Source organism: Nerophis ophidion, linkage group LG16 (assembly GCF_033978795.1).
Source record: "Nerophis ophidion isolate RoL-2023_Sa linkage group LG16, RoL_Noph_v1.0, whole genome shotgun sequence".
NCBI lineage: Eukaryota > Metazoa > Chordata > Actinopteri > Syngnathiformes > Syngnathidae > Nerophis > Nerophis ophidion.
This window is the reverse complement of record NC_084626.1, coordinates 51,195,433-51,222,563: the sequence shown is the minus strand read 5'-3', so window position 1 is coordinate 51,222,563 and position 27,131 is coordinate 51,195,433. Positions and strand designations below refer to the sequence as shown.

The 27,131-nt window shown below is 35.8% G+C and overlaps 1 protein-coding gene across 1 annotated transcript in view; it reads right to left on the bottom strand.

The window, feature by feature from the left end:
• The window catches only part of LOC133535542 (25-hydroxyvitamin D-1 alpha hydroxylase, mitochondrial), a 27,394-nt gene extending 263 nt beyond the window's left edge, over positions 1–27,131 (bottom strand). The window contains exons 1-9 of the mRNA XM_061875456.1: positions 26,852–27,131; positions 21,489–21,679; positions 16,336–16,526; positions 12,854–13,054; positions 10,119–10,279; positions 6,016–6,182; positions 5,871–5,952; positions 5,603–5,800; positions 1–192 (exon numbers count right to left, since the gene is read on the bottom strand). The exon at positions 1–192 is cut by the window's left edge and continues 263 nt beyond it. Of these exons, the coding sequence (XP_061731440.1) occupies positions 79–192; positions 5,603–5,800; positions 5,871–5,952; positions 6,016–6,182; positions 10,119–10,279; positions 12,854–13,054; positions 16,336–16,526; positions 21,489–21,679; positions 26,852–27,055 (1,509 nt within the window). The 5' untranslated portion in view covers positions 27,056–27,131 and the 3' untranslated portion in view covers positions 1–78. The remainder of the gene's footprint in view (positions 193–5,602; positions 5,801–5,870; positions 5,953–6,015; positions 6,183–10,118; positions 10,280–12,853; positions 13,055–16,335; positions 16,527–21,488; positions 21,680–26,851) is intronic.

Genomic DNA, 27,131 nt, shown 5'->3' with positions numbered 1-27,131 from the left:
TTGAAGCGCAGGTGGAGTCTGCTGGACCAGCAGGTGACCTCCTGGGGGTCACCTCCACGTAACGCCGGCAGGAGTGGGTCATCGTTCAACAAACTGCAGGTTGATGACATTTTCAGGAACCAGCAGCGTGCGGGTCTTGGGCTTCACAGAAACCCCCTCGGGGTCCGGCCTCACGTCAAACTCCAGCAGGATCTGACGGGACCAGAGAGATTAGTTCCGACATCTGCGCAGCTTTGGTTACCTTGACTTTTGCGCAAAGTCTGTGGAGGAAAAAGTGACAACAAGATACACGTTTCAGTCAGCGAGGACGACATTTAGTGGAGGGAAGGAGAAACGATAAGGTGTCGGGATCTGTTGGTGGTGAACCCCAGGATGCAGAGATGGCAGGCATCGCGCAGGAAAACATGGCTTTATTAGGATAACAGAAGATAGGACAACAGGAGACAGGGAAAAAGGAGACAGGATTACAGGAGAAAGGGAGACAGGACACATGATAACAGTAGACAGGACAACAGGAGACAGGATAACAGGGAGACAGAAGAAAGGGAGACAGGAGACAGGATAACAGGAGACAGGGAGAAAGGATAACAGGAGACAGGGAGCAAGGAGACAGGGAGAAGGGAGACAGGATAACAGGAGACAGGGAGAAAGGAGACAGGATAACAGGATACAGGATAACAGGAGACAGGGAGAAAGGAGACATGGAGAAAGGAGACAGGATAACAGGAGACAGGATTACAGGAGAAAGGGAGACAGGGAGACAAGACACATGATAACAGTAGACAGGACAACAGGAGACAGGGAGACAGAAGAAAGGGAGACAGGAGACAAGGTAACAGGAGACAGGATAACAGGAGACAGGGAGAAAGGAGACAGGATAACAGGAGACAGGGAGAAAGGAGACAGGATAACAGGATACAGGATAACAGGAGACAGGGAGAAAGGAGACATGGAGAAAGGAGACAGGATAACAGGAGACAGGATTACAGGAGAAAGGGAGACAGGGAGACAAGACACATGATAACAGTAGACAGGACAACAGGAGACAGGGAGACAGAAGAAAGGGAGACAGGAGACAGGGTAACAGGAGACAGGATAACAGGAGACAGGGAGAAAGGAGACAGGATAACAGGAGACATGATAACAGGAGACAGGGAGAAAGGAGACAGGATAACAGGAGACAGGGAGAAAGGAGACAGGATAACAGGAGACAGGGAGAAAGGAGACAGGATAACAGGAGACAGGGAGAAAGGAGACAGGATAACAGGAGACAGGGAGAAAGGAGACAGGATAACAGGAGACAGGGAGAAAGGAGACAGGATAACAGGAGGCAGAATAACAGCAGGCAGGATAACAGGAGACAGGGAGAAAGGAGACAGGATAACAGGAGACAGGGAGAAAAGAGACAGGATAACAGGACACAGGATAACAGGAGACAGGGAGACAGGACACATGATAACAGTAGACAGGACAACAGGAGACAGGATAACAGGGAGACAGAAGAAAGGGAGACAGGATAACAGGAGACATGATAACAGGAAACAGGGAGAAAGGAGACAGGATAACAGGAGACAGGGAGAAAGGAGACAGGAGACAGGATAACAGGAGACAGGGAGAAAGGAGACAGGATAACAGGAGACAGGGAGAAAGGGGACAGGATAACAGGAGACAGGGAGAAAGGAGACAGGGAGAAAGGAGACAGGATAACAGGAGACAGGGAGAAAGGAGACAGGATAACAGGAGACAGGGAGAAAGGAGACAGGATAACAGGAGACAGGGAGAAAGAGGACAGGATAACAGGAGACAGGGAGAAAGGAGACAGGATAACAGGAGACAGGGAGAAAGGAGACAGGGAGAAAGGAGACAGGATAACAGGAGACAGGGAGAAAGGAGACAGGATAACAGGAGACAGGGAGAAAGGGGACAGGATAACAGGAGACAGGGAGAAAGGAGACAGGGAGAAAGGAGACAGGATAACAGGAGACAGGGAGAAAGGAGACAGGATAACAGGAGACAGGGAGAAAGGAGACAGGATAACAGGAGACAGGGAGAAAGGGGACAGGATAACAGGAGACAGGGAGAAAGGAGACAGGATAACAGGAGACAGGGAGAAAGGAGACAGGGAGAAAGGAGACAGGATAACAGGAGACAGGGAGACAAGAGACAGGCTAACAGGGAGACAGGATAACAAGAGACAGAGAAACAGGGGGACAGGATAACAGGAGACAGGAAAACAGGCAGACAGGCGACGTCATTTTGAACTCTTTTACGATCTCTTTTTTTAAACTGTTTTACGACCTCTTTTTGAAATATTTTACAAACCTCTTTTTGAACTGTTTTACGAACCTCTTTTGAACTGTTTTACAAACCTCTTTTTTGAACTGTTCTACTACCTCTTTTTTAAAGTGTTTTACGAACCTGTTTTTGAACTCTTTTACAAACCTCTTTTTTGAACTGTTTTACGGCCTCTTTTTTAAGTGTTTTACGAACCTCTTTTTGAAATGTTTTAACAGCCTCTTTTTGAACTGTTTTATGACCTCTTTTTTAAACAGTTTTACGAACTTTATCTGTTTTACGACCTTTTCTTTAACTCTATTACACACCCTTTTTACAAACTTTTACAAACCTCTTTTTGAAATGTTTTAACAGCCTCTATTTGAACTGTTTTACGACCTCTTTTTTGAACTGTTTTACGACCTCTTTTTGAACGGTTTTACAAACCTCTTTTTTGAACTGTTTTATGGGCCTCTTTTTGAACTGTTCTACGAGCCTCTTTTTAAATGGTTTTTTACGAGCCTCTTTTTGAACTGTTTTACAAAACTCTTTTTTAACTGTTTTACGAACCTCTTTTTGAACTGTTTTACAAACCTTTTTTTATTATTATTTTTTTTTACTGTTTTACGAAACTCTTTCGAACTGTTTTACGAGCCTATTTTTAAACTGTTTTTTACGAACCTCTTTTTGAACTGTTTTACGAACCTCTTTTTGAAACTATTTTACGAGCCTCTTTTTGAACTCTTTTACGACCACGTTTTTGAACTGTTTTACGAACCTCTTTTTGATCTGTTTTTTACGAGCCTCTTTTTGAACTGTTTTACAAAACTCTTTTTTAACTGTTTTACGAACCTCTTTTTGAACTGTTTTACAAACCTTTTTTTATTATTATTATTTTTTTTACTGTTTTACGAAACTCTTTTTGAACTGTTTTACGAGCCTATTTTTAAACTGTTTTTTACGAACCTCTTTTTGAACTGTTTTACGAACCTCTTTTTGAAACTATTTTACGAGCCTCTTTTTGAACTCTTTTACGACCGCGTTTTTGAACTGTTTTACGAACCTCTTTTTGATCTGTTTTTTACGAGCCTCTTTTTGAACTGTTTTATAAAACTCTTTTTTAACTGTTTTACGAACCTCTTTTTGAACGGTTTTACAAACCTTTTTTATTATTTTTTTTACTGTTTTACAAAACTCTTTTTGAACTGTTTTACGAGCCTATTTTTAAACTGTTTTTACGAACCTCTTTTTGAAACTATTTTACGAGCCTCTTTTTGAACTCTTTTACGACCACGTTTTTGAACTGTTTTACGAACCTTTTTTTGATCTGTTTTTTACGAGCCTCTTTTTGAACTGTTTTACAAAACTCTTTTTTAACTGTTTTACAAACCTCTTTTTGAACTGTTTTACAAACCTTTTTTTTATTATTATTTTTTTTACTGTTTTACGAAACTCTTTCGAACTGTTTTACGAGCCTATTTTTAAACTGTTTTTTACGAACCTCTTTTTGAACTGTTTTACGAACCTCTTTTTGAAACTATTTCACGAGCCTCTTTTTGAACTCTTTTACGACCACGTTTTTGAACTGTTTTACGAACCTCTTTTTGATCTGTTTTTTACGAGCCTCTTTTTGAACTGTTTTACAAAACTCTTTTTTAACTGTTTTACAAACCTCTTTTTGAACTGTTTTACAAACCTTTTTATTATTTTTTTTTTTTTTTACTGTTTTACGAAACTCTTTTTGAACTGTTTTACGAGCCTATTTTTAAACTGTTTTTTACGAACTTCTTTTTGAACTCTTTTACGAACCTCTTTTTGAAACTATTTTACGAGCCTCTTTTTGAACTGTTTTACAAAACTCTTTTTTAACTGTTTTACGAATCTCTTTTTGAACTGTTTTACAAACCTTTTTTTTTAATTATTATTTTTTTTTTTACTGTTTTACGAAACTCTTTTCGAACTGTTTTACGAACCTCTTTTTTTAACTGTTTTACAACCCTCTTTTTGAACTGTTTTACGAGCCTATTTTTAAACCGTTTTACGAACCTCTTTTTGATCTGTTTTACGACCTCTTTTTGACCTGTTTTACGAGCCTCTTTTTTAAATTGTTTTAAGAGCCTCTTTTTGAACTCGTTAACCTCTTTTTTTTAACTGTTTTACGAACTTCTTTTTTAACTGTTTTACGAGCCTCTTTTTGAACTGTTTTACGACCTTCTCTTTAACTCTATTACACACCCTTTTTACAAACTCTTTTACAAACCTCTTTTTGAACTGTTTTAGGAACCTCTTTTTGAAATGTTTTACGACCTCTTTTTGGAACTGTTTTACGACCTCTTTTTGAACTGTTTTACAAACCTCTTTTTTGAACTGTTTTACAAACCTCTTTTTTGAACTGTTTTATGGGCCTCTTTTTGAACTGTGTTACAAAACTCTTTTTTAACTGTTTTACGAACCTCTTTTTGAACTGTTTTACAAACCTTTTTTTATTATTTTTTTTTTTTTTTACTGTTTTACGAAAGTCTTTTCGAAACTCTTTTTTGAACTGTTTTACAACCCTCTTTTTGAACTGTTTTACGAGCCTATTTTTAAACAGTTTTTTACGAACCTCTTTTTGAACTGTTCTACGAACCTCTTTTTCAAACTATTTTACGAGCCTCTTTTTGAACTCTTTTACGACCACGTTTTTGAACTGTTTTACGAACCTCTTTTTGATCTGTTTTACGACCTCTTTTTGACCTGTTTTACGAGCCTCTTTTTTAAAATTGTTTTAAGAGCCTCTTTTTGAACTCTTTAACGACCTCTTTTTTTTAACTGTTTTACAACCTCTTTTTGAACTGTTTTGCGAATCTTTTTGATCTGTTCTACAACCTTTTTTTGCCCTCTTTTACGAACCTCTTTTTGAACTCTTTTATGGCCTCTTTTTTGAACCGACCTTTTCTGTGAACTTTTTTACGAACTTTTCTGTGAACTGTTTACGACCCCGTCCCTTTGGAAGCAGCTGTTGACATGTGGTCGGAGGAAATCCAAATAAAGGAGGGGGCGTTCAATCTCGCGTCAGAGCGTGCTGAGACACTGTACAAGAGTACAGACCAGACGTTTCTCCTCAAATTGAGCCAAATTGAACAGATGTCATCAGCGTTTGAACCTGACGATACCCCTTAACGACAACGTGATGCAAAATGTAGCAAATGTGTTTAAAATAACAAATATTCCAAAACATTTAATTTTGGTTGTTCGAAAGGACTCCCTGGCAAACCACAAGGAACATGGACTGACTGAGCACAAAGGACCATGGAGATGTGGAACGTGAATGCTTGAAAATGCTCACCCTGGCCAGGGCGAGGTAAATCTCCAACTCAGCGATCCGCCGCCCAATGCAGCTCCGTTTTCCCACCCCGAAAGGCACCGAGGCGTAAGGGTGGTAAGTCTTCCCCTTCTTCAACCACCGGTGTGGCAGGAAGTCATCGTGGTCGGGGAACACCGAGGGGTCCCGGGACGTGGCAAATTGGCACAGGGTTATCAGAGTCTGCAAGGAGAGGACGCCAGATGGGATGACGATGATGACGAAGGCGCTAATGACCCGGGAAGAGACTCACGTTCTTAGGGATGACGTAGCCTCCGACCTGGATGTCCCTCTCCACGTTGACTCGGGCGTTGGCAGGGATGACCGGGTACAACCTGCGGAAAGTCCCCCGTGAATAAAACATCGCCAGGGGAGACCTGGTCCGGAAGGGACCCTACCTGAGCACTTCTTTGATGGTAGCCTTCAGGAGAGGCATGCGCGCTACATCTGCCGCCTCGGGAATGGTCTTGCCGTCCAGGACCGCCAGGATTTCCTGGCGCAGTGAGGCCTGAATCTCAGGGTGCCGGGACAACTCGTACAGTGACCAGGACAAGGTGCTGGAGATCTGCAGACCACACCAAACCACCTTCGGGTCATGGGTGATGCAAAAACGACATATGGCGCTCCACCAGTCAAACGGCTGGATTCATCAGAATCAGAATCAGAACCAGACATACTTTATTAATCCCCGAGGGGGAAATTAAAATGTTATAAAATAAAATAAATGTATTTGTTCTTTCCATTTTGACAAGAAAAACATGTCTAATCACCCAGCAAAATATTTAATGATCATATATTGCAAAAAGATGTAATGTTAGCACTGTCGCTAACGTTAGCACAGGGGCACATTTAGTCATTTTGGGGGACCAAGGCATCGTCATTGAGGCTTTCTGTCAAGCAAACAGCATTTCCCACATCGGACCAGTGCAGGGCTATTATTGTGAAGGCAGGAAGTGTGTTGTTAGAATAATTGTATCCAAGTTATCGCAAACACTTTGTGTTGCCATGAGTTCCCGGCGAGAATACAAAAAAAACTGTCTTTGATCCTACCAAGAAGAACTCCACCGTGTAGGCTGGGAAGCGACATGAAGGTGTTCTGTTTCTTTCAGGTATTTTAATCAACAGAAAGATATTGTCTTGACCCGAGGACTACAACGCGAAGAGGAAGCAGGACCAGACTCCCCTCCAGGCACAGCTTCCTTTCGAACTGTTTTACGACCTTTTCTTTGAACTGTTTAGAAACAGCTGTTGCCGTGTAATCAGGGAAAGTCCAAATAAAAGAGAAGGCGTGCAATCTTTGGCCAGAGCGTGATGGAGACTACAAGAGTACAGCCCAGACGTCTCCCTCTCAATTGAGCCAAATTTAATTCTGTCCCTGTTTAATTCCTCGCTTTTTGTCTTGTTTAATAGATGTCATCAGTGTTTGAAGCTGCTGGGGAAAAAGAGAGTTGCTGACAGTAAGGCCGTGAATGTTTGGGTACCTAACAGTTGGATGAAGCGAGTAATGGATTCTCGATTGAAACGGATTTTCTCAATTTATTATTTGGTATTGTTATTATTATGAAACATTTTTCTTAACAGGGTAACGGTTAAAAAAAGCACCTTCTGGTTGCAAGAAAATGGCTTAATGATGTTCTTTGAGGACCCGAGCAGCAAAGCAATCATCACAGGTGTGATGCAGATGATCACTAGGGCAATATTGACATTATTATTATTATTATATCATCATCATTATTACCATTATTATTATTATTATTATATCTCAGCATCATCATTATTATTATTATTATTATTATATCATCATCATTATTACCATTATTATTATTATTATATCTCATCATCATTATTATTATTACAGCATAATGATTATTATTATATAAAAGTAGTATTATTATTGTTATATTATTTTTATTATTATTATATAATCATCATTACAAATATATCATCATCATTATTACTATAATCATTATTAGTATTATAATTATATCATCATTATTATTATTCTTATATCATCATCATGAGTATTACCATTATTATTGTATATTGATCATTATTATCATTATTATATATCATTATTATTATCATTATATCATCATTATAATTATTATATTATATCATCATCATCATCAGTATTATTATTATTATTATATTATCATTATCATTATTGTTGTATCATCATCATTATTACTTTGTCATCATTAGTATTATCATTATTATTATATCATCATTATTAGTAGTATATGATTATTATTGTATAATGATCATTATTATAATTATATAAAAATTATTATTATTATATCATCATCATTATTATTATATCATCATGAACATTATTATTATTATAATTATTGTCATATCATAATTATTATCATTATTATTATTATTATTCGTATCATTATTATTATTAATATATATCATTATTAAGATTATTATCATTATTAGTATTATATCCAAATTATTATTATACATCATCATCATTATTATTATTATATCATTATTATTATCATCCATCCATTCATTTTCTACCACTTGTCCTTCTCGGGGTTGCGGGGGTGCTGGAGCCAATCCCAGCTACTTTCGGGAGGAAGGCGGGGTCAACACAGATAGACAACATTCACAAACTCCATCCATCCATTTTTCAACCGCTTATTCCCTTTTGGGGTCGCTGGCGCCTATCTCAGCTGCAATCGGGCGGAAGGCGGGGTACACCCTGGACAAGTCGCCACCTCATCACAGGGCCAACACAGACAGACAACATTCACACACTAGGGACCATTTAGTGTTGCCAATCAACCTATCCCCAGGTGCATGTCTTTGGAAGTGGGAGGAAGCCGGAGTACCCGGAGGGAACCCACGCATTCACGGGGAGAACATGCAAACTCCACACAGAAAGATCCAGAGCCTGGATTTGAACCCAGGACTGCAGGACCTTCGTATTGTGAGGCAGACGCACTAACCCCTCTGCCACCGTGAAGCCCCATTCACACACTCATTTATTATTATTATCATCATTATTGTTATCATATCATTAATATTATTATTATTATTATTAAATCATCAACATCATTATTATGATTATAATCATCATTATTGTTATCTTTATTATCATTATTATTATTATTGTATCATTATCAATATTATTATCGTTATTGTTATATCATCATTATTATTACTATATCATTATTGTTGTATTATTATTGTTTTTATATCATCATATCATCATTATTATTATTGTTGTATCCATATTATTATTATTATTGATATTGATATTGTATTATCATCATTATTATTATTATTGTTATTATCATTATCATTATTATTATTATCATTATTGTTATTACCATTGTTATTATTATTATCATTATTATTATTAACATTATTGTTAACATTGTCATTATTATTATCGTATCATCATTAGTATTATTGTAATATCATTATTTGTATATTATAATTGTTATTATAGCATCATTACTATTATTATTATCATTATTATTATATCATCATCATTATTATTATTGTTATTGTTATTACTATTATCATTATCTTTATTATTAATATTATTGTTATTATGTCAACATTATTATTATAATTATTGTTACTATCATTATGATTATTATTATTATTGTTATAACAGTAACATTATTGTATCATCATTCTTATGATTATTATTGTTATATTATTGTTATTATGTCTTCATCATTATTATTAATATGATTGTTGTATCATTATTACTATCATTAATATTATTCATCATTATTGTTATTATTATATCATCATTATTATTATTATCATTATTGTTATTACCATCGTCATTATCATCAGTGTTATTGTAATATCCTTATTTGTGTATTATTATTATTATTGTTATATCATTATTAATACATCATTATTATTATTGTTATTATTATAATTATTGCTATTATGTCATCATCATCATCATTAATATGATTGTTGTATCATTATTATTATCATTAATATTATTCATCATTATTATTATCATTATTATTATTACCATCGTCATCATCATTTTATGGATATTGTAATATCCTTATTTGTGTATTATTATTGTTGTTATATCATCATTACTATTATTATTGTTATATCATTATTAATTCATCATTATTATTATTGTTATTATTATAATTGTTTTTATCATGATCATTATCGTTAATATTATTACTATATCAACATTATTAGTATCATTAATATTATTATTATATCATTATTATTATTGTTATATAATTAACATTATTATTGTTTTTGTTGTATCATCATTATTATTATTGTTATACTATTGTTGCTATTATGTCGTCATCATTATTATTAATGATTGTTATGTCATTATTATTATCATTAATATTATACATCATCATCATTAGGATTATTATTGTTATTATCATGATCATTATCATTATTATCAGTGTAGTATAAAAATGTGTTTCAAAATGTTATTTCAAACTGTGTTTGACAGTGTGGTAGAAACATTGTGGCGGGACGTTACCGTGTCGACGCCTGCCAGCAGCAGCTCGGTGATGTTGCTGTACACGGTCTCCATGGGCAGGGAGCTCTGGGACATGTAGTAAGCCAGGCAGTGGCCCTCCACCTTCCCCTCCCCGGGGTTGTTGGCCGCCTCCTTCAGCCGCCTGTCGATTTGATCTTTAGCTGGAGACACACACACACACACACACACACGATCAGCACTTTCACACGTCGCACCTTTACTTCCTTCCTTTCCTACCGCTCACATCCCCGAGTGAGCTGGAGCCTACCCCAGCGGACTTGGGCCAAGAGGCGCAGTTTAAGCCAGCCTGGTGGCCATTTAATCAAGGTTTTAGAGTTGGGACACTTCTTCGACTTCCTGTTGACAGCTGCTCGACAACCACCGTATTTCCCCGACGATTAGCCGCTACTTTTTACCCAAGCTTTGAACCCTGCGGCTTATACAAAGGTGCGGCTAATCTAGGGATTTTTCTTCGCTAACGGCTAAATTATGGAATGTGTTAAGGAAAGAAATCAAACCATGTACATCTTGAACCTTATTAAAAAAGATAACATCATATTCATCTCATAAAGGACTACAGTTAACAACTAAGTTATTTCACTTGCAGCAAAAAAGGACATTATGTTAAAGGAAGAGTTTCTGTCTCTGATAGTCGATATAATAATGTAAGAGCATCATAAAGCCGACATGAACTCCATGGTGTTCAGGGATGAATAGTCTCTCCTATTGCTATTGTACTAGGAAGTGAAGTGAGCACTTTCACACGTCGCACCTTTACTTCCTTCCTTTCCTACCGCTCACATCCCCGAGTGAGCTGGAGCCTACCCCAGCGGACTTGGGCCAAGAGGTGCAGTTTAAGCCAGCCTGGTGGCCATTTAATCAAGGTTTTAGAGTTGTGACACTTCTTCTACTTCCTGTTGACAGCTGCTCGACAACCACCGTACTTCCCCGACGATTAGCCGCTACTTTTTACCCAAGCTTTGAACCCTGCGTCTTATACAAAGGTGCGGCTAATCTAGGGATGTTTCTTCGCTAACGGCTAAATTATGGAATGTGTTAAGGAAAGAAATCAAACCAAGTACATCTTGAACCTTATTAAAAAAGATAACATCATATTCATCTCATAAAGGACTACAGTTAACAACTAAGTTATTTCACTTGACCTTTTTCGGTGTTGAAGCAGCAAAAAAGGACATTATGTTAAAGGAAGAGTTTCTGTCTCTGATAGTCGATATAATAATGTAAGAGCATCATAAAGCCGACATGAACTCCATGGTGTTCAGGGATGAATAGTCTCTCCTATTGCTATTGTACTAGGAAGTGAAGTGAGCACTTTCACACGTCGCACCTTTACTTCCTTCCTTTCCTACCGCTCACATCCCCGAGTGAGCTGGAGCCTATCCCAGCAGACTTGGGCCAAGAGGCGCAGTTTAAGCCAGCCCGGTGGCCATTTAATCAAGGTTTTAGAGTTGGGACACTTCTTCGACTTCCTGTTGACAGCTGCTCGACAACCACCGTATTTCCCCGACGATTAGCCGCTACTTTTTACCCAAGCTTTGAACTCTGCGTCTTATACAAAGGTGCGGCTAATCTAGGGATTTTTCTTCGCTAACGGCTAAATTATGGAATGTGTTAAGGAAACAAATCAAACCAAGTACATCTTGAACCTTATTAAAAAAGATAACATCATATTCATCTCATAAAGGACTACAGTTAACAACTAAGTTATTTCACTTGAACTTTTTCTGTGTTGAAGCAGCAAAAAAGGACATTATGTTAAAGGAAGAGTTTCTGTCTCTGATAAATGATAAATAAATGATAAATGGGTTGTACTTGTATAGCGCTTTTCTACCTTCAAGGTACTCAAAGCGCTTTGACACTACTTCCACATTTATCCATTCACACACACATTCACACACTGATGGAGGGAGCTGCCATGCAAGGCGCCAACTAGCACCCATCAGGAGCAAGGGTGAAGTGTCTTGCTCAGGACACAACGGACGTGACGAGGTTGGTACTTGGTGGGATTTGAACCAGGGCCCCTCGGGTTGCGCACGGCCACTCTCCCACTGCGCCACGCCGTCCCAATATATATAGTCGATATAATAATGTAAGAGCATCATAAAGCCGACATGAACTCCATGGTGTTCAGGGATGAATAGTCTCTCCTATTGCTATTGTACTAGGAAGTGAAGTGAGTTATAATTATATAGAGTTCTTTCTCTAGTGACTCAAAGAGCTTTACATAGTGAAACCCAATATCTAAGTTACATTTAAAGCAGTGTGGGTGGCACTGGTAGCGGGTGGGTAAAGTGTCTTGCCCAAGGACACAGTGACTAGGATGGCGTAAGCGGGGATCGAACCTGGAACCCTTAAGTTGCTGGCACGGCCACTCTACCAACCGAGCTATACCGCCCCTGTTGTACCAGGACTGTTTTGTTGTAACTTTACGGACAAAATATGTAGATATATATGGTATATTGCCATTCAGCAACACAACCAAAAATTGTAAGCTTTTTCACGCGACGAAGCCGGCCTACTTCACGGCAGTCTGCAGTGTAGCGATGAGCTGGAGACGGGCCAAATTACCCCACCCCGTCCAAGACAGCACCTTGACTAACACATATTCTGGGGGAAACACTTGTTATTAGTGAGAATGTACTTATTTTAAGGTGTTGTTGTTGTGTTTGCCCTAAGAACCTCGCTCTGATGGGAGCGCGCCGTCGTCAACGCACCAAATTTAAACATGTCGTCCCAGGACTTGCAGAAGTGTCTCCAGGGTATGGGGAAGACCGTGTGCAGCCATCTGGGCATGGCCATGGTGGGCAGCGTCAGCACGAACATGTTGTTGATGGACTCGATGAACCTTTCCGTCTCCTTCGGCACCACCGGATCCAGGCAGCCGATCCTGGATTCAAACAACACCGAGGAGACTCCTGGCCCAGGAGAAGGAGAAGAAGAAGACATATTGAATAGACAGCATTGTGTGATGTCCCCTTTAACGGCAACTCTGCCGTTGTCAAAAATTCACCATCACCACCAAGACAAGAACACAAATGGTTTTCTTGTTTTGATGCATTCTAACTCCTAAATAAATGCTAGCAAGAGTCAGCTAACAATTGAGTCAATGGAAGTGCCTCTCTTCCATCCATCCATCCATTTTCTACCGCTTATTCCCTTTCGGGGTCGCGGGGGGCGCTGGCGCCTATCTCAGCTACAATCGGGCGGAAGGCAGTGTACACCCTGGACAAGTCGCCACCTTATCGCAGGGCCAACACAGATAGACAGACAACATTCACACTCACATTCACACACTAGGAAGTGCCTCTCTTCTGCCTATAAATTGCCCTAAAAAAACCCCATCAAGGTTTTATATACACACTGTAAGTATCTATGTAGTATCTAGTAACATTCATAATAACATGTGATATTTACATATTGTGATCATACTGCAAGTATATATGTATTGTAGTAACATTCATAATAACATGTAATATTTACATATTTTAATCAAACTAAGTATATATCCCCCCGCAACCCCTAAAGGGAATAAGCGGTAGAAAATGGATGGATGTATGTAAGTATATATGTAATGTAGTAACATTCATATTAAATTGAGTATTTAAATATTTTCATCATGCTGTAAGTATATATGTAATGTAGCAACATTCATAATAACATGTGATATTTACATATTTTCATCATGCTGTAAGTATATATGTAGTATCTAGAAACCTTCATAATAACATGTAGTATTTACATATTTTAATCATACTGTAAGTATATATGTAATGTAGTAACATTCATAACATGTGATATTTACATATTTTCATCATGCTGTAAGTATATATGTAGTATCTAGTAACATTCATAATAACATGTAATATTGACATATTTTCATTACACTGTAAGTATATATGTAGTATCTAGTAACATTCATAATAACATGTAATATTGACATATTTTCATTATACTGTAAGTATATATGTAGTATCTAGTAACATTCATAATAACATGTAATATTTACATATTTTCATCATACTGTAAGTATATATGTAATGTAGTAACATTCATAATAGCATGTAATATTTAAATATTTTCATCATGCTGTAAGTATATATGTAGTATCTAGTAACATTCATAATAACATGTAATATTTCCATATTTTCATCATACTGTAAGTATATATGTAGTATCTATTAACATTTATAATAACATGTAATATTTACATATTTTCATCATACTGTAAGTATATATGTAATGTAGTAACATTCATAACATGTGATATTTACATATTTTCATCATGCTGTAAGTATATATGTAGTATCTAGTAGCATTCATAATAACATGTAATATTGACATATTTTCATCATACTGTAAGTATATATGTAGTATCTAGTAACATTCATAATAACATGTGATATTTACATATTTTCATCATGCTGTATGTATATATGTAGCATCTAGTAACATTCATAATAACATGTAATATTTCCATATTTTCATCATACTGTAAGTATATATGTAGTATCTAGTAACATTTATAATAACATGTAGCATTAACATATTTTCATTATACTGTAAGTATATATGTAGTATCTATTAACATTTATAATAACATGTAGCATTGACATATTTTCATTATACAAGTATATATGTAATGTAGTAAAATTCATAATTACATGTAACATAAACATGATGTAAGTATATATGTAATGTAGTAACATTCATATTAACATGTAATATTTACATATTTTCATCATACTGTAGGTATATTTGTAGTATCTAGTAACATTCATAACAAAATGTAATATTTACATATTTTCATCATACTGTAAGTATATATGTAGTATCTAGTAACATTCATAACAACATGTAATATTTACATATTTTTATCATACTGTAAGTATATATGTAGTATCTAGTAACATTCATAACAACATGTAATATTTACATATTTTCATCATACTGTAAGTATATATGTAGTATCTAGTAACATTTATAATAACATGTAGCATTAACATATTTTCATTATACTGTAAGTATATATGTAGTATCTATTAACATTTATAATAACATGTAGCATTGACATATTTTCATTATACTGTAAGTATATATGTAGTATCTAGTAACATTCATATTAACATGTAATATTTACATATTTTCATCATACTGTAGGTATATTTGTAGTATCTAGTAACATTCATAACAAAATGTAATATTTACATATTTTCATCATACTGTAAGTATATATGTAGTATCTAGTAACATTCATAACAACATGTAATATTTACATATTTTTATCATACTGTAAGTATATATGTAGTATCTAGTAACATTCATAACAACATGTAATATTTACATATTTTCATCATACTGTAAGTATATATGTAGTATCTAGTAACATTCACAATAATATGTAATATTTACATATTTTAAGTGTATGGCAGTGTATTAATTTCACAGACGCATCACAACGCTCACTTCCCCATCAACAACAACGACGACAAGACTACTAATCATGGCAGACTTGATGAGAGACACCGGACACTACTTTGGGATAATTGATTTTTCAGAAATGTCGATTTTTGAGACCTGAATATAAGGAGGATGACCTACAAGTTTTAGAAACTAAACTTTAGTCAAACACTAAGCTTCATGTCGCAGTATTGCTGAGTGCTAAACAAGAACATAATAAAACAATCACTTACTGTACAATGTCTGCACTCACTGGGATGTTTGTATCTTCCCATTTACATCAACAATTCATCAAAGCTACTAACATTTCGTGTGTGTGTCTTTCTGGCCATCACCCGGTCTAAGTTGGGTGTCAAAGTTGACCAACTTGCAACCTTCTACGATCCAGGTGAGAGGCATTATTTATCATCAAGACTTAACTTTCACTAACTCAGAGGCCATGCAGCAGCTCAATATGTCAATAAAGCAACATAAGCTAGTTAGCTCTCTAAAAGTAGCTCCTCTGTGTAAGCGCTTATAATAAAATTGTCACTAATGTTAGTATTCAGGTCAGGACATGTGGATGGAATATCGTTGGCACTTTTTTGGACGTTTTGCATTGTTTACATTGTTAGCCACCTCCTACTTGCCATATTTTACGACTTAGAATGAATACAAAGGTAAAACCTGGAGTGTTCTTGTCTTACACACGGACTGTGAGTGACAGGCAACATTCCAAAGGCGATGGACTGGATCTCACCCTCCAGGCCGAATAAGTAGAAGTCCTTGGACACGTCGGTGACCAGGCCCCCGGGGAGTCTGCGGAGGCGGAGCTTGGCGATGAGGTCGCTGACCACCTCGTTGAGGGTTTTCTCGTAAGCCTCCACCGCCTTGGGTCTCAGCATGTGTTTATTCAGCAGGCTCCTCACCTCCTGCCACTCCTCGCCCTCTCTGAAACACCCACGCACGTTAGCACGTTAGCATCGTTAGCAATAGTTCGGTCTGCGCTCAGTGGGCATGTCGAGGAGAAGAAAGGTCACGTGACCCTGGGGGGGGGGGGGGGGGGACCCTTGAGAGAAGCCTTTGAAGAGGCGTATGTTTGAGAAGAGGGATTTATATTTTGGAAATTGTTTGTATCACTTTAGAGACGTCCTGACTTTGGTCACACCCCCCCAGGAGATTACATTTTTACAGATATGTGTGACCCCCCCCATTTGGAACATCATGTGAGCCACACATGTTTTAGCACCACCACTAGGGGGAGCCACACATGTTTTAGCACCACCACTAGGGGGAGCCACACATGTTTTAGCACCACCACTAGGGGGAGCCACACATGTTTTAGGTCCTGCAGTCCAGGGTTCAATCCCAGGCTCGGGATCTTTCTGTGTGGAGTTTGCATGTTCTCCCCGTGAATGCGTGGGTTCCCTCCGGGTACTCTGGCTTCCTCCCGTTTCCAAAGACATGCACCTGGGGATAGGCCCCTCCCACCTCCAAGGACATGCATCTGGGGATAGGCCCCTCCCACCTCCAAAGACATGCACCTGGGGATAGGATCCTCCCACCTCCAAGGACATGCATCTGGGGATAGGCCCCTCCCACCTCCAAGGACATGCATCTGGGGATAGGCTCCTCCCACCTCCAAGGACATGCATCTGGGGATAGGCTCCTCCCACCTCCAAGGACATGCATCTGGGGATAGGCTCCTCCCACCTCCAAGGACATGCATCTGGGGATAGGCCCCTCCCACCTCCAAAGACATGCACCTGGGGATAGGCTCCTCCCACCTCCAAAGACATGCACCTGGGGATAGGCTGATTGGCAACACTAAATGGTCCCTAGTGTGTGAATGTTGTCTGTCTATCTGTGTTGGCCCTGTGATGAGGTGGCGACTTGTCCAGGGTGTACGCCGCCATCCGCCCGATTGTAGCTGAGATAGGCGCCAGCGCCCCCCGCGACCCCGAAAGGGAATAAGCGGTAGAAAATGGATGGATATCTATATATATATATATATATATATATATATATATATATATATATATATATATATACACACACACACACACACACATGCAAGCTTGTATATATATATACACATGCATATTTTTGTGTATGTATATATATATATATATATATATATGCATATATATGCGTGCATATATGTATGCATGCATGTACAAACCCCGTTTACATGAGTTGGGAAATTGTGTTAGATGTAAATATAAACAGAATACAATGATTTTCTAATAATTTTCAAGCCATATTCAGTTGAATATGCTACAAAGACAACATATTTGATGTTCAAACTCATAAACATTTTTTTTTTTGTGCAAATAATCATTAAGTTTAGAATTTGATGCCAGCAACATGTGACAAAGAAGTAGGGAAAGGTGGCAATAAATACTGATAAAGTTGAGGAATGCTCATCAAACACTTATTTGGAACATCCCACAGGTGTGCAGGCTAATTGGGAACAGGTGGGTGCCATGATTGGCTATAAAAACATCCATCCATCCATTTTTGACCGCTTATTCCCTTTTCGGGTCGCGGGCGCCTATCTCAGCTACAATCGGGCGGAAGGCGGGGTACACCCTGGACAAGTCGCCACCTCATCACAGGGCGTATAAAAACAGCTTCCATGAAATGCTCAGTCATTCACAAACAAGAATGGGGCGAGGGTCACCACTTTGTAAGGTCAAGGTTCAAATTTCCCTGCAGGGAAATTTGTCTTGGACACAGTGCATCATTGCTTTCTTAACATACACAAAAACAACAGAACCAAAACACAACCAGACAACTAACATTTAAACACCAGAACATGGAGCTCTATAGACATAGGAGGCACTTTGATGTAGACATAATATCTACAGCATGGGTGTCAAACTCTGGCCCGCCGTGTAATTTAATTTGGCCCTTGAGGCAATATTCAATTAACATTAGAGCTGGCCCGCCGGTATAACAACAATAGAACATATTATAGCACCACATTCAGCGCTAATACTTGCCAACCCTCCCGATTTCCCTGGATGACTCCTGAAGTTCAGTGCCCCTCCCGAAAATCTCCCAAGCAACCTTTCTCCCGATTTCCACCCGGACAACAATACTCGGAGCGTGCTTTAAAAGGCACTGAATTTGCGTGCCGGCCCAATCACAAAATATCTATGGCTTTCACACACACACACAAGTGATCGCAATTCATACTTGGTCAACAGCCATACAGGTCACACTGAGGGTGGCCGTGTCAACAACTTGAACAGTGTAACAAATATGCGCCACACTGCGAACCCACACCAAATAAGAATGACAAACACATTTCGGCAGAACATCCACACTGTAACACAACAGAACAAATAGCCAGACCCCCTTGCGGCACTAACTCTTACGGGACGCTACAATATACACCCCTGCTACCCCCCCGACCTCATTGTTATTTTATTTTCAAATTTATTAGCCTGTGGAAAAATGTAATGTTGATATTTGCCTCAGAAGGCTGCAAGTAGAAAAGAGGCATAACATTTTTCATTCAAATTTTATTTGATATACTATTGATGTTTTTTCGTTTCTTTTTTGAAAGTGGATTATGCACTATTAAGTTATATAAGCGTGGCTTGTTCCATATTTAGTGTTAAAGCTTAATCAGTGTCGCAAATTGAGCCCTAATTAACGTTTTATTCACGCACTTTCTCTTGCTATTTCAAGGCTTGATGTTTGATTCATTCATTCATTGTTCTTTTATTTTCAAATGTATTATTAGCCTGTGGAAAAAAAGTTTATTTTGATCTTTACCTCAGAAGGCTGCAAATAGAAAATAGGCATTCCATTTTTGTTTAAATTGTATTTGATGTGCCATTGATATTTTTTAATTATTATTATTATTATTTGAACCTGGATTTTGCATGTCACTATAAAGTTATATAAGCCTTGCTTGTTCAATATTCAATGAAAAACTTGTTTGGGTCCCTATTGAAAGGTTCATTTGTTCAACCTTGGCCCACGGTTTTGTTCAGTTTTACATTTTGGCCCACTCTGTATTTGAGTTTGACACCCCTGGTCTACAGTATGGAGATAAAGTTAAAGTACCAGCATGCATTGCACTACACCAGGGGTGCCCATTACGTGGATCGCGAGCTACCAGTCGACCGCGGGGGGTGTGTCAGTCCATCTCCAGCCAGGCTTTTAAAAAAATAGACCTAAAAATGAGTGATCATCAATCTTCACCAAGACGTCACTTAAATGACATTCACGGTACCGGAGGGTCTTGTGAGATGACGCTGGCTGCTGCAAGATCATTATTATGAAAATATGACCGAGAGGAAGGCCAGAAACACTTTTTATTTCAACAGACTCGCGCCGTACCTTCCGTCAAAACTCTAAAGGCCGACTGCACATTTCCTATCTTCACAATAAAAGCCCTGCTTCATGCTGCCTGCGCTAACTAAATACAGAGTCTCGGAAAACTGGCGTGCACAAGCGATCCCTCAGAAAGCTGGCGTGCACATCACTTGTGCACGCCAGCTTTCCGAGACTCTTATTTTGTTAGCGCAGGCAGCATGAAGCAGGGCTTTTATTGTGAAGATAGGAAATGTGCAGTCGGCCTTTAGAGTTTTGACGGAAGGGACGGCGCGAAAGTCTGTTGAAATAAAAAGTGTTTCTGGCCTTCCTCTCTGTCATTTTTTCCTAATAATGAACTGGCAGCAGCCAGCGTCATCTCACAAGACCCTCGGGTGCCGTGAATGTCAATCAAGCAAGCTACGGAATTTGCCGCCAATGTTTTTCTTGTAAAGTGTATGGAAGCTGGATGAATTAGATGCCAAAAACCAACCACTTTCATGTGGTATTGTACAGAAAGGACAACTTTTTTTCTCCTCCATTTGAAAATGTGGGCGTTATCATCATTACTGTCTGATTCCAATCAATGCAAGTCATCAGAATCAGGTAATACACCAACTTATATTCTTGTCTTTGTGACAGAAAGACATCTATATGTGTTACACATGCTTGTATTATCATTAAACACATTTAACTTGTTTACAAAAATGTCTCTTTCATAAATAAATAAATATAAATGATATATATAAATGAGGTAGATCCCCTCGAGTAATGGAGGCCGGGACAAATGATCATTTAAGGCGGTTGGATTTGCATAATGGGAGCCGGAGTCTTCTCCCTGATGGCTGGGTTCTACATTCAAGGAAGAGTGGCTGTTGTGAATTGGAAATAATTTTCTTCGCTTCTTTCCCAACTGCCTGCTCATAGATGCTCTGTATAGGCTCATATTCGTTCCTCCCTACGATTTTCATTGCCGTTTGATGCATGCCAGCTAGCAAATTGTCCAACAGTTTTAGAACAACATTTCTCAACCAGCTATTGCAAGGAATGTAGGGATTTTACCATCTACAGTCCGTAAAATATATATATATATATATATATATATATATATATATATATAGGCCCTGCGATGAGCTGGCGACTTGTCCAGGGTGTACCCCGCCTTCTGCCTGATTGTAGCTGAGATAGGCACCAGATACCTAAGTTACATTTAAACCAGTGTGGGTGGGACTGGGAACAGGTGGGTAAAGTGTCTATATATATATATATATATATATACATATATATATATATATAGGCCCTGCGATGAGCTGGCGACTTGTCCAGGGTGTATGCCGCCTTCCGCCCGATTGTAGCTGAGATAGGCACCAGCGCCCCCAAAGGGAATAAGTGGTAGGAAATGGATGGATGGATATTTGCCTCACGCTAAGTCTGCCCCTGACTACTTTCACTTGGAACCACTAGCAGCTCGCCACTGACAAAACTGACCTCAGCAGCACATTTGACATTTTGACACAGGTGTCGTCTGAACCTCCGTTTCCATGGCAACCAAGGAGAGGCGTGAGAGGCGAGGGGAAGACTTACGAGGTCAGCAGTCCGTAGTGGTGACCTCTCAGCATGCGGTAGTCCTTCCAGGAGGACAGGTCCGAGCGGCAGGGGTGTGTCCCCTCCTGTCTCAGCACCTGCTCCGTCAGGGCCGGCTCGGCCACGTGGACTGTCAGGATGGGGCCGAAGTGGGCCTTCCACATGGGGCCGTACAGCTGCAGGCCCTCCAGCTGCAACAGCAACACAACATTTACCAAGCGCCACACCACTTCTTAGCAGGGGTCACCAACGCGGGCACCAGGTCATTGACAGGTTGGGGCTTTTATTTTGGCAGGAACAGAACAGACTAGAGTCTATCGCAAATTTTTTTTTTTCCTTAAAAAAAAAAAAGGCTTCATAGACTTGAAACAATTTTTAGGAGTTCAAAGACAACTTTTTTTTTTTAATTGTGCAGAAAAAAAAAGTGTTACTTGAAGAAACGGGCACAGATCCTGAACACAACATAAATGTAACTATAAATGTAACAATATAAACGTAACAATATAATTGTAACAATATGTGCTGAAAACAAAGTTTTGTTGTACTTGTGCAATGACAATAAAGACCTATCTTATTCTAATATGAACGTAACAATATAAATGTAAAAATATAATTGTAACAATATAAACATAACAATATAAATGTAACAATATTAATGTAATATAAATGTATCAACATGAACACAAGAATAGAAACGCACCTATATAAAAACGTAATCATATAAATGTAACAAAATGAACGCAACATTTAACAATTGAAACACAACAATATAAAAAGGAACAATATAACACGTAACAATATAAAACGTAACATTATTAATGTAGTGATATAAATGTAACAATACAAACTTAACAATATAACTGTAACAATTTAATTGTAATGATATACACGCAATACTATAAACGTAGCAAAAAAATGTACGATATAGATGTGACGGTATAAAAGGAATAATAATAAATGTAACAATATAAATATAATATAAATGTAACAATATAAACGTAACAATATACATGCAACAATATAATTATAACATATAAATGCAACAATATAATTATAACATAAATGCAACAATTGTAACATGTAAACATAACAGTGAAAATGTAACAGTATAAACGTAATAATACAAACGTAGTAATAATAACATAACAACACAAACGTAACAATACAAAGGTTACAATGTAAATGTAACAGTATAATTGTAACAATTTGAACGTAACAATATAAACATAATATAAATGTTACCATATAAATGTAACAATAAAACATAACAATATAAATGTAACATAAACACAATACAAATTTAACAATACAAATGCACTAATATAAACATAATGATTTCCATGTAACAATTGAAACGCAACAATACAAAACGTAACAATATTAATGTAGCGATATAAATGTAACAATTCAAACGTAACGATATCAACATAACGATATAAACGTAACAATGTAAACGTAACAATTTAAACATAGCAAAAAATTTTACCATATAAATGTAACGGTGTAAAAGTAATAATATAAATTTAAAAATATAAATAACAAAATAATTGTAACAATATTAACGTAACAACAAAAACGCAACAATATAATTGTAAAATATAAACGTAACAATATAATGTAATAATACAGACGCAATAATACAAACGTAACAACATAAACGTAACAATATAATGTAATAATACAGACGCAATAATACAAACGTAACAACATAAATGTAACAATACAAATGTCACAATATAACAAAATCTACGTAACAATATAAAGGCAATGATATAAATGTAACCATATAAGCGTAAGTAACAATATAATGTAACGATACAAACTTAACTGTATAGACATAACAATATAGTTGTAACAGTATAAATGTAACAATACAATAGTATCAATATAAATGTAACAATACAATAGTAACAATATAAATGTAACAATATAACCGTAAAATATGAATGTAACAATATAAAAGTAACGCTAAAAATGTAACGATACAAACATACGTAACAACATGAATGTAACAATATAAATGTAACAATATAGACATAATATAAACGTAACAATATAGACGTAACAATATAAATGTAACAATATAGATGTAACAATATAAACCTATGTAACAATATAAATGTAAGTAACAATATAAATTTAATTATATAAACGTAACAATATAAATGAAACTATATAAATGTAACAAATGTAACAATATACACGTAACAATATAAATGTAACGCTATGAATGTAAAAATATACACATAGCAATATAAACATACCAATATGAAAGTAATGATATAAATGTAACAATATAAACGTAACAACATAAATGTAACAAATATGTAACAAAATAAAACAACAATAGAAATGTAACAATATAATTGTAACAATACAAACACAACAATATAAATGCAAAAATGTAATTGTAACAATACAATTATAGAAATATAAACGTCAAAATATAAACATAAGAACAAATATAAATATAAAGACACAAATATAAATATACAATATAAATGTAACAGTATTGATGTAACAATACAAAAGTGAAAATATTAATATAACAATATTAATGTAACAGTATAGATGCAACAATATAAAAGTGACAATATTAATATAACAATATGAAGGTAACAATATACATTTAACAGTATAGATATAACAATATAAAAGTGACAATATTAACATAATATAAAAGTAACTATATAAACGTAACAATATAATTGTAACAATATATACACAACTATATAAACGTAACAACACAAACATCACAATATACATGTAACAATATAAACGGAACAAAATAAACCTAACAATATAAATGTCACAATATAAGTGTTAAAAATATACACACAACAATATTAATGTAACATAAACGTAACAACATAAATGTAACAGCATAGACATAACATAAATGTAACAATTTAAATGTAACAAAATAAACGGTAACAATAGCAATGTAACAATATATACAGAATATAAATGTAACAATATCATTGTAACAATACAAACGTAACAACATAAATGTAACAACATAGATATAATATAAATGTAACAGAATAAACCTAACAACATCAATGTAACAATATAACTGTAACAATATATACACAAAAATATAAATGTAACAATATAAACGCAACAACATAGACATAATATAAATGCAACAATATAAACGCAACAGACATAATATAAATGTAACAATTTAAACGTAACAATATCGATATAACAATACAATTGTGACAATACAACTAACAATTTATACACAATATAAATGTAACAATACAAACGTAACATAGACATAATATAAATGTAAAAATATAAACCTAACAACATAAGCGTAACAATATAAATGTCACAATATATACACAACAATATAAATGTAACAATACAAACATAACATAGACATAATATAAATGTAAAAATATAAACCTAACAACACAAACGTAATATCAATGTAACAATATATACACAACAAAATAAACGTCATACCATAAATGTAACAACATAGACATAATATAAATGCTACAATATAAACGCAATAGACATAATATAAAGGTAACAATTTAAACGTAACAATATCGATATAACAATACAATTGTGACAATATAACTAACAATATATACACAATATAAATGTAACAATACAAACGTAACATAGACATAATATAAATGTAAAAATATAAACCTAACAACATAAGCGTAACAACATAAATGTAACAACATAGACATAATATAAATGCAACAATATAAACGCAACAGATATAATATAAAGGTAACAATTTAAACGTAACAATATCGATATAAAAATACAATTGTGACAATATAACTAACAATATATACACAATATAAATGTAACAATACAAACATAACATAGACATAATATAAATGTAAAAATATAAACCTAACAACACAAGCGTAACAATATAAATGTCACAATATATACACAATATAAATGTAACAATACAAACATAAACATAATATGAATGTGAAAATATAAACCTAACAACACAAACGTAATATCAATGTAACAATATATACACAACAAAATAAACGTCATAACATAAATGTAATAACATAGACATAATATAAATGCAACAATATAAACGCCACAGACATAATATAAATGTAACAATATCGATATAGAAATACAATTGTGACAATATAACTAACAATATATAACACAATATAAATGTAACAATACAAACATAACATAGACATAATATAAATGTAAAAATATAAACCTAACAACATAAGCGTAACAATATATACACAACAATATAAATGTAACAATACAAACATAAATATAATATAAAAATATAACCCTAACACAAACGTAATATCAATGTAACAATATATACACAACAAAATAAACGTAATAACATAAACGTAACAACATAGACATAATATATATGCAACAATATAAACGCCACAGACATAATATAAATGTAACAATATCGATATAGAAATACAATTGTGACAATATAACTAACAATATATACACAATATAAATGTAACAATACAAACATAACATAGACATAATATAAATGTAAAAATATAAACCTAACAACATAAGCGTAACAATATATACACAACAATATAAATGTAACAATACAAACATAAACATAATATAAAAATATAACCCTAACACAAACGTAATATCAATGTAACAATATATACACAACAAAATAAACGTAATAACATAAACGTAACAACATAGACATAATATATATGCAACAATATAAACGCCACAGACATAATATAAATGTAACAATATCGATATAGAAATACAATTGTGACAATATAACTAACAATATATACACAATATAAATGTAACAATACAAACATAACATAGACGTAATATAAATGTAAAAATATAAACCTAACAACATAAGCGTAACAATATATACACAACAATATAAATGTAACAATACAAACATAAACATAATATAAAAATATAACCCTAACACAAACGTAATATCAATGTAACAATATATACACAACAAAATAAACGTCATAACATAAATGTAACAACATAGACATAATATAAATGTAACAGTATAAACGTAGCAACATAAATGTAACATAGATATCATATAAATGTAACAAAATAAACGTAGCAATATCAATGTAACAATATAAGTGTGACAATGTTACTGTAACAATATAATGGTGACAACATAAACATAATATAAATGTAACAATATCAAGGTAAAACATCAATGTAACAATACAATTGTGACAATATTACTGTAACAATATAATGGTAACAACATAAACATAACATAAATGTAACAATATTAAGGTAAAACATCAATGTAACAATATCAAGGTGGCAATATAAAGTATCAGTTCCTAAAAAGAGACTTTGAAGTGTGCCACCTGCAGCTGGTGCATCCTTGCCAGCCCCCGGCGCGGGAACAACTCCCAGAGGGATCCGAGCATCGACGGCCCGGGCATGTCGTCCAGCGTCTTCAGCGCGGCGCCGTCCCCCTCAGCCCACCTCTCGGCGCACTTGGGCAGGCGGGAGGCGCTCCGGCCGGCTCCTCTCCAGGCTCGCTGCAGCATCCTCCTCACCGAGAACATGGGACGCCCGCCGGACTCCGGTGCTCATCTTCCGCCCGGGCTCCTTTTATACCCCGGCGACCTGCTCCTCGGAGCC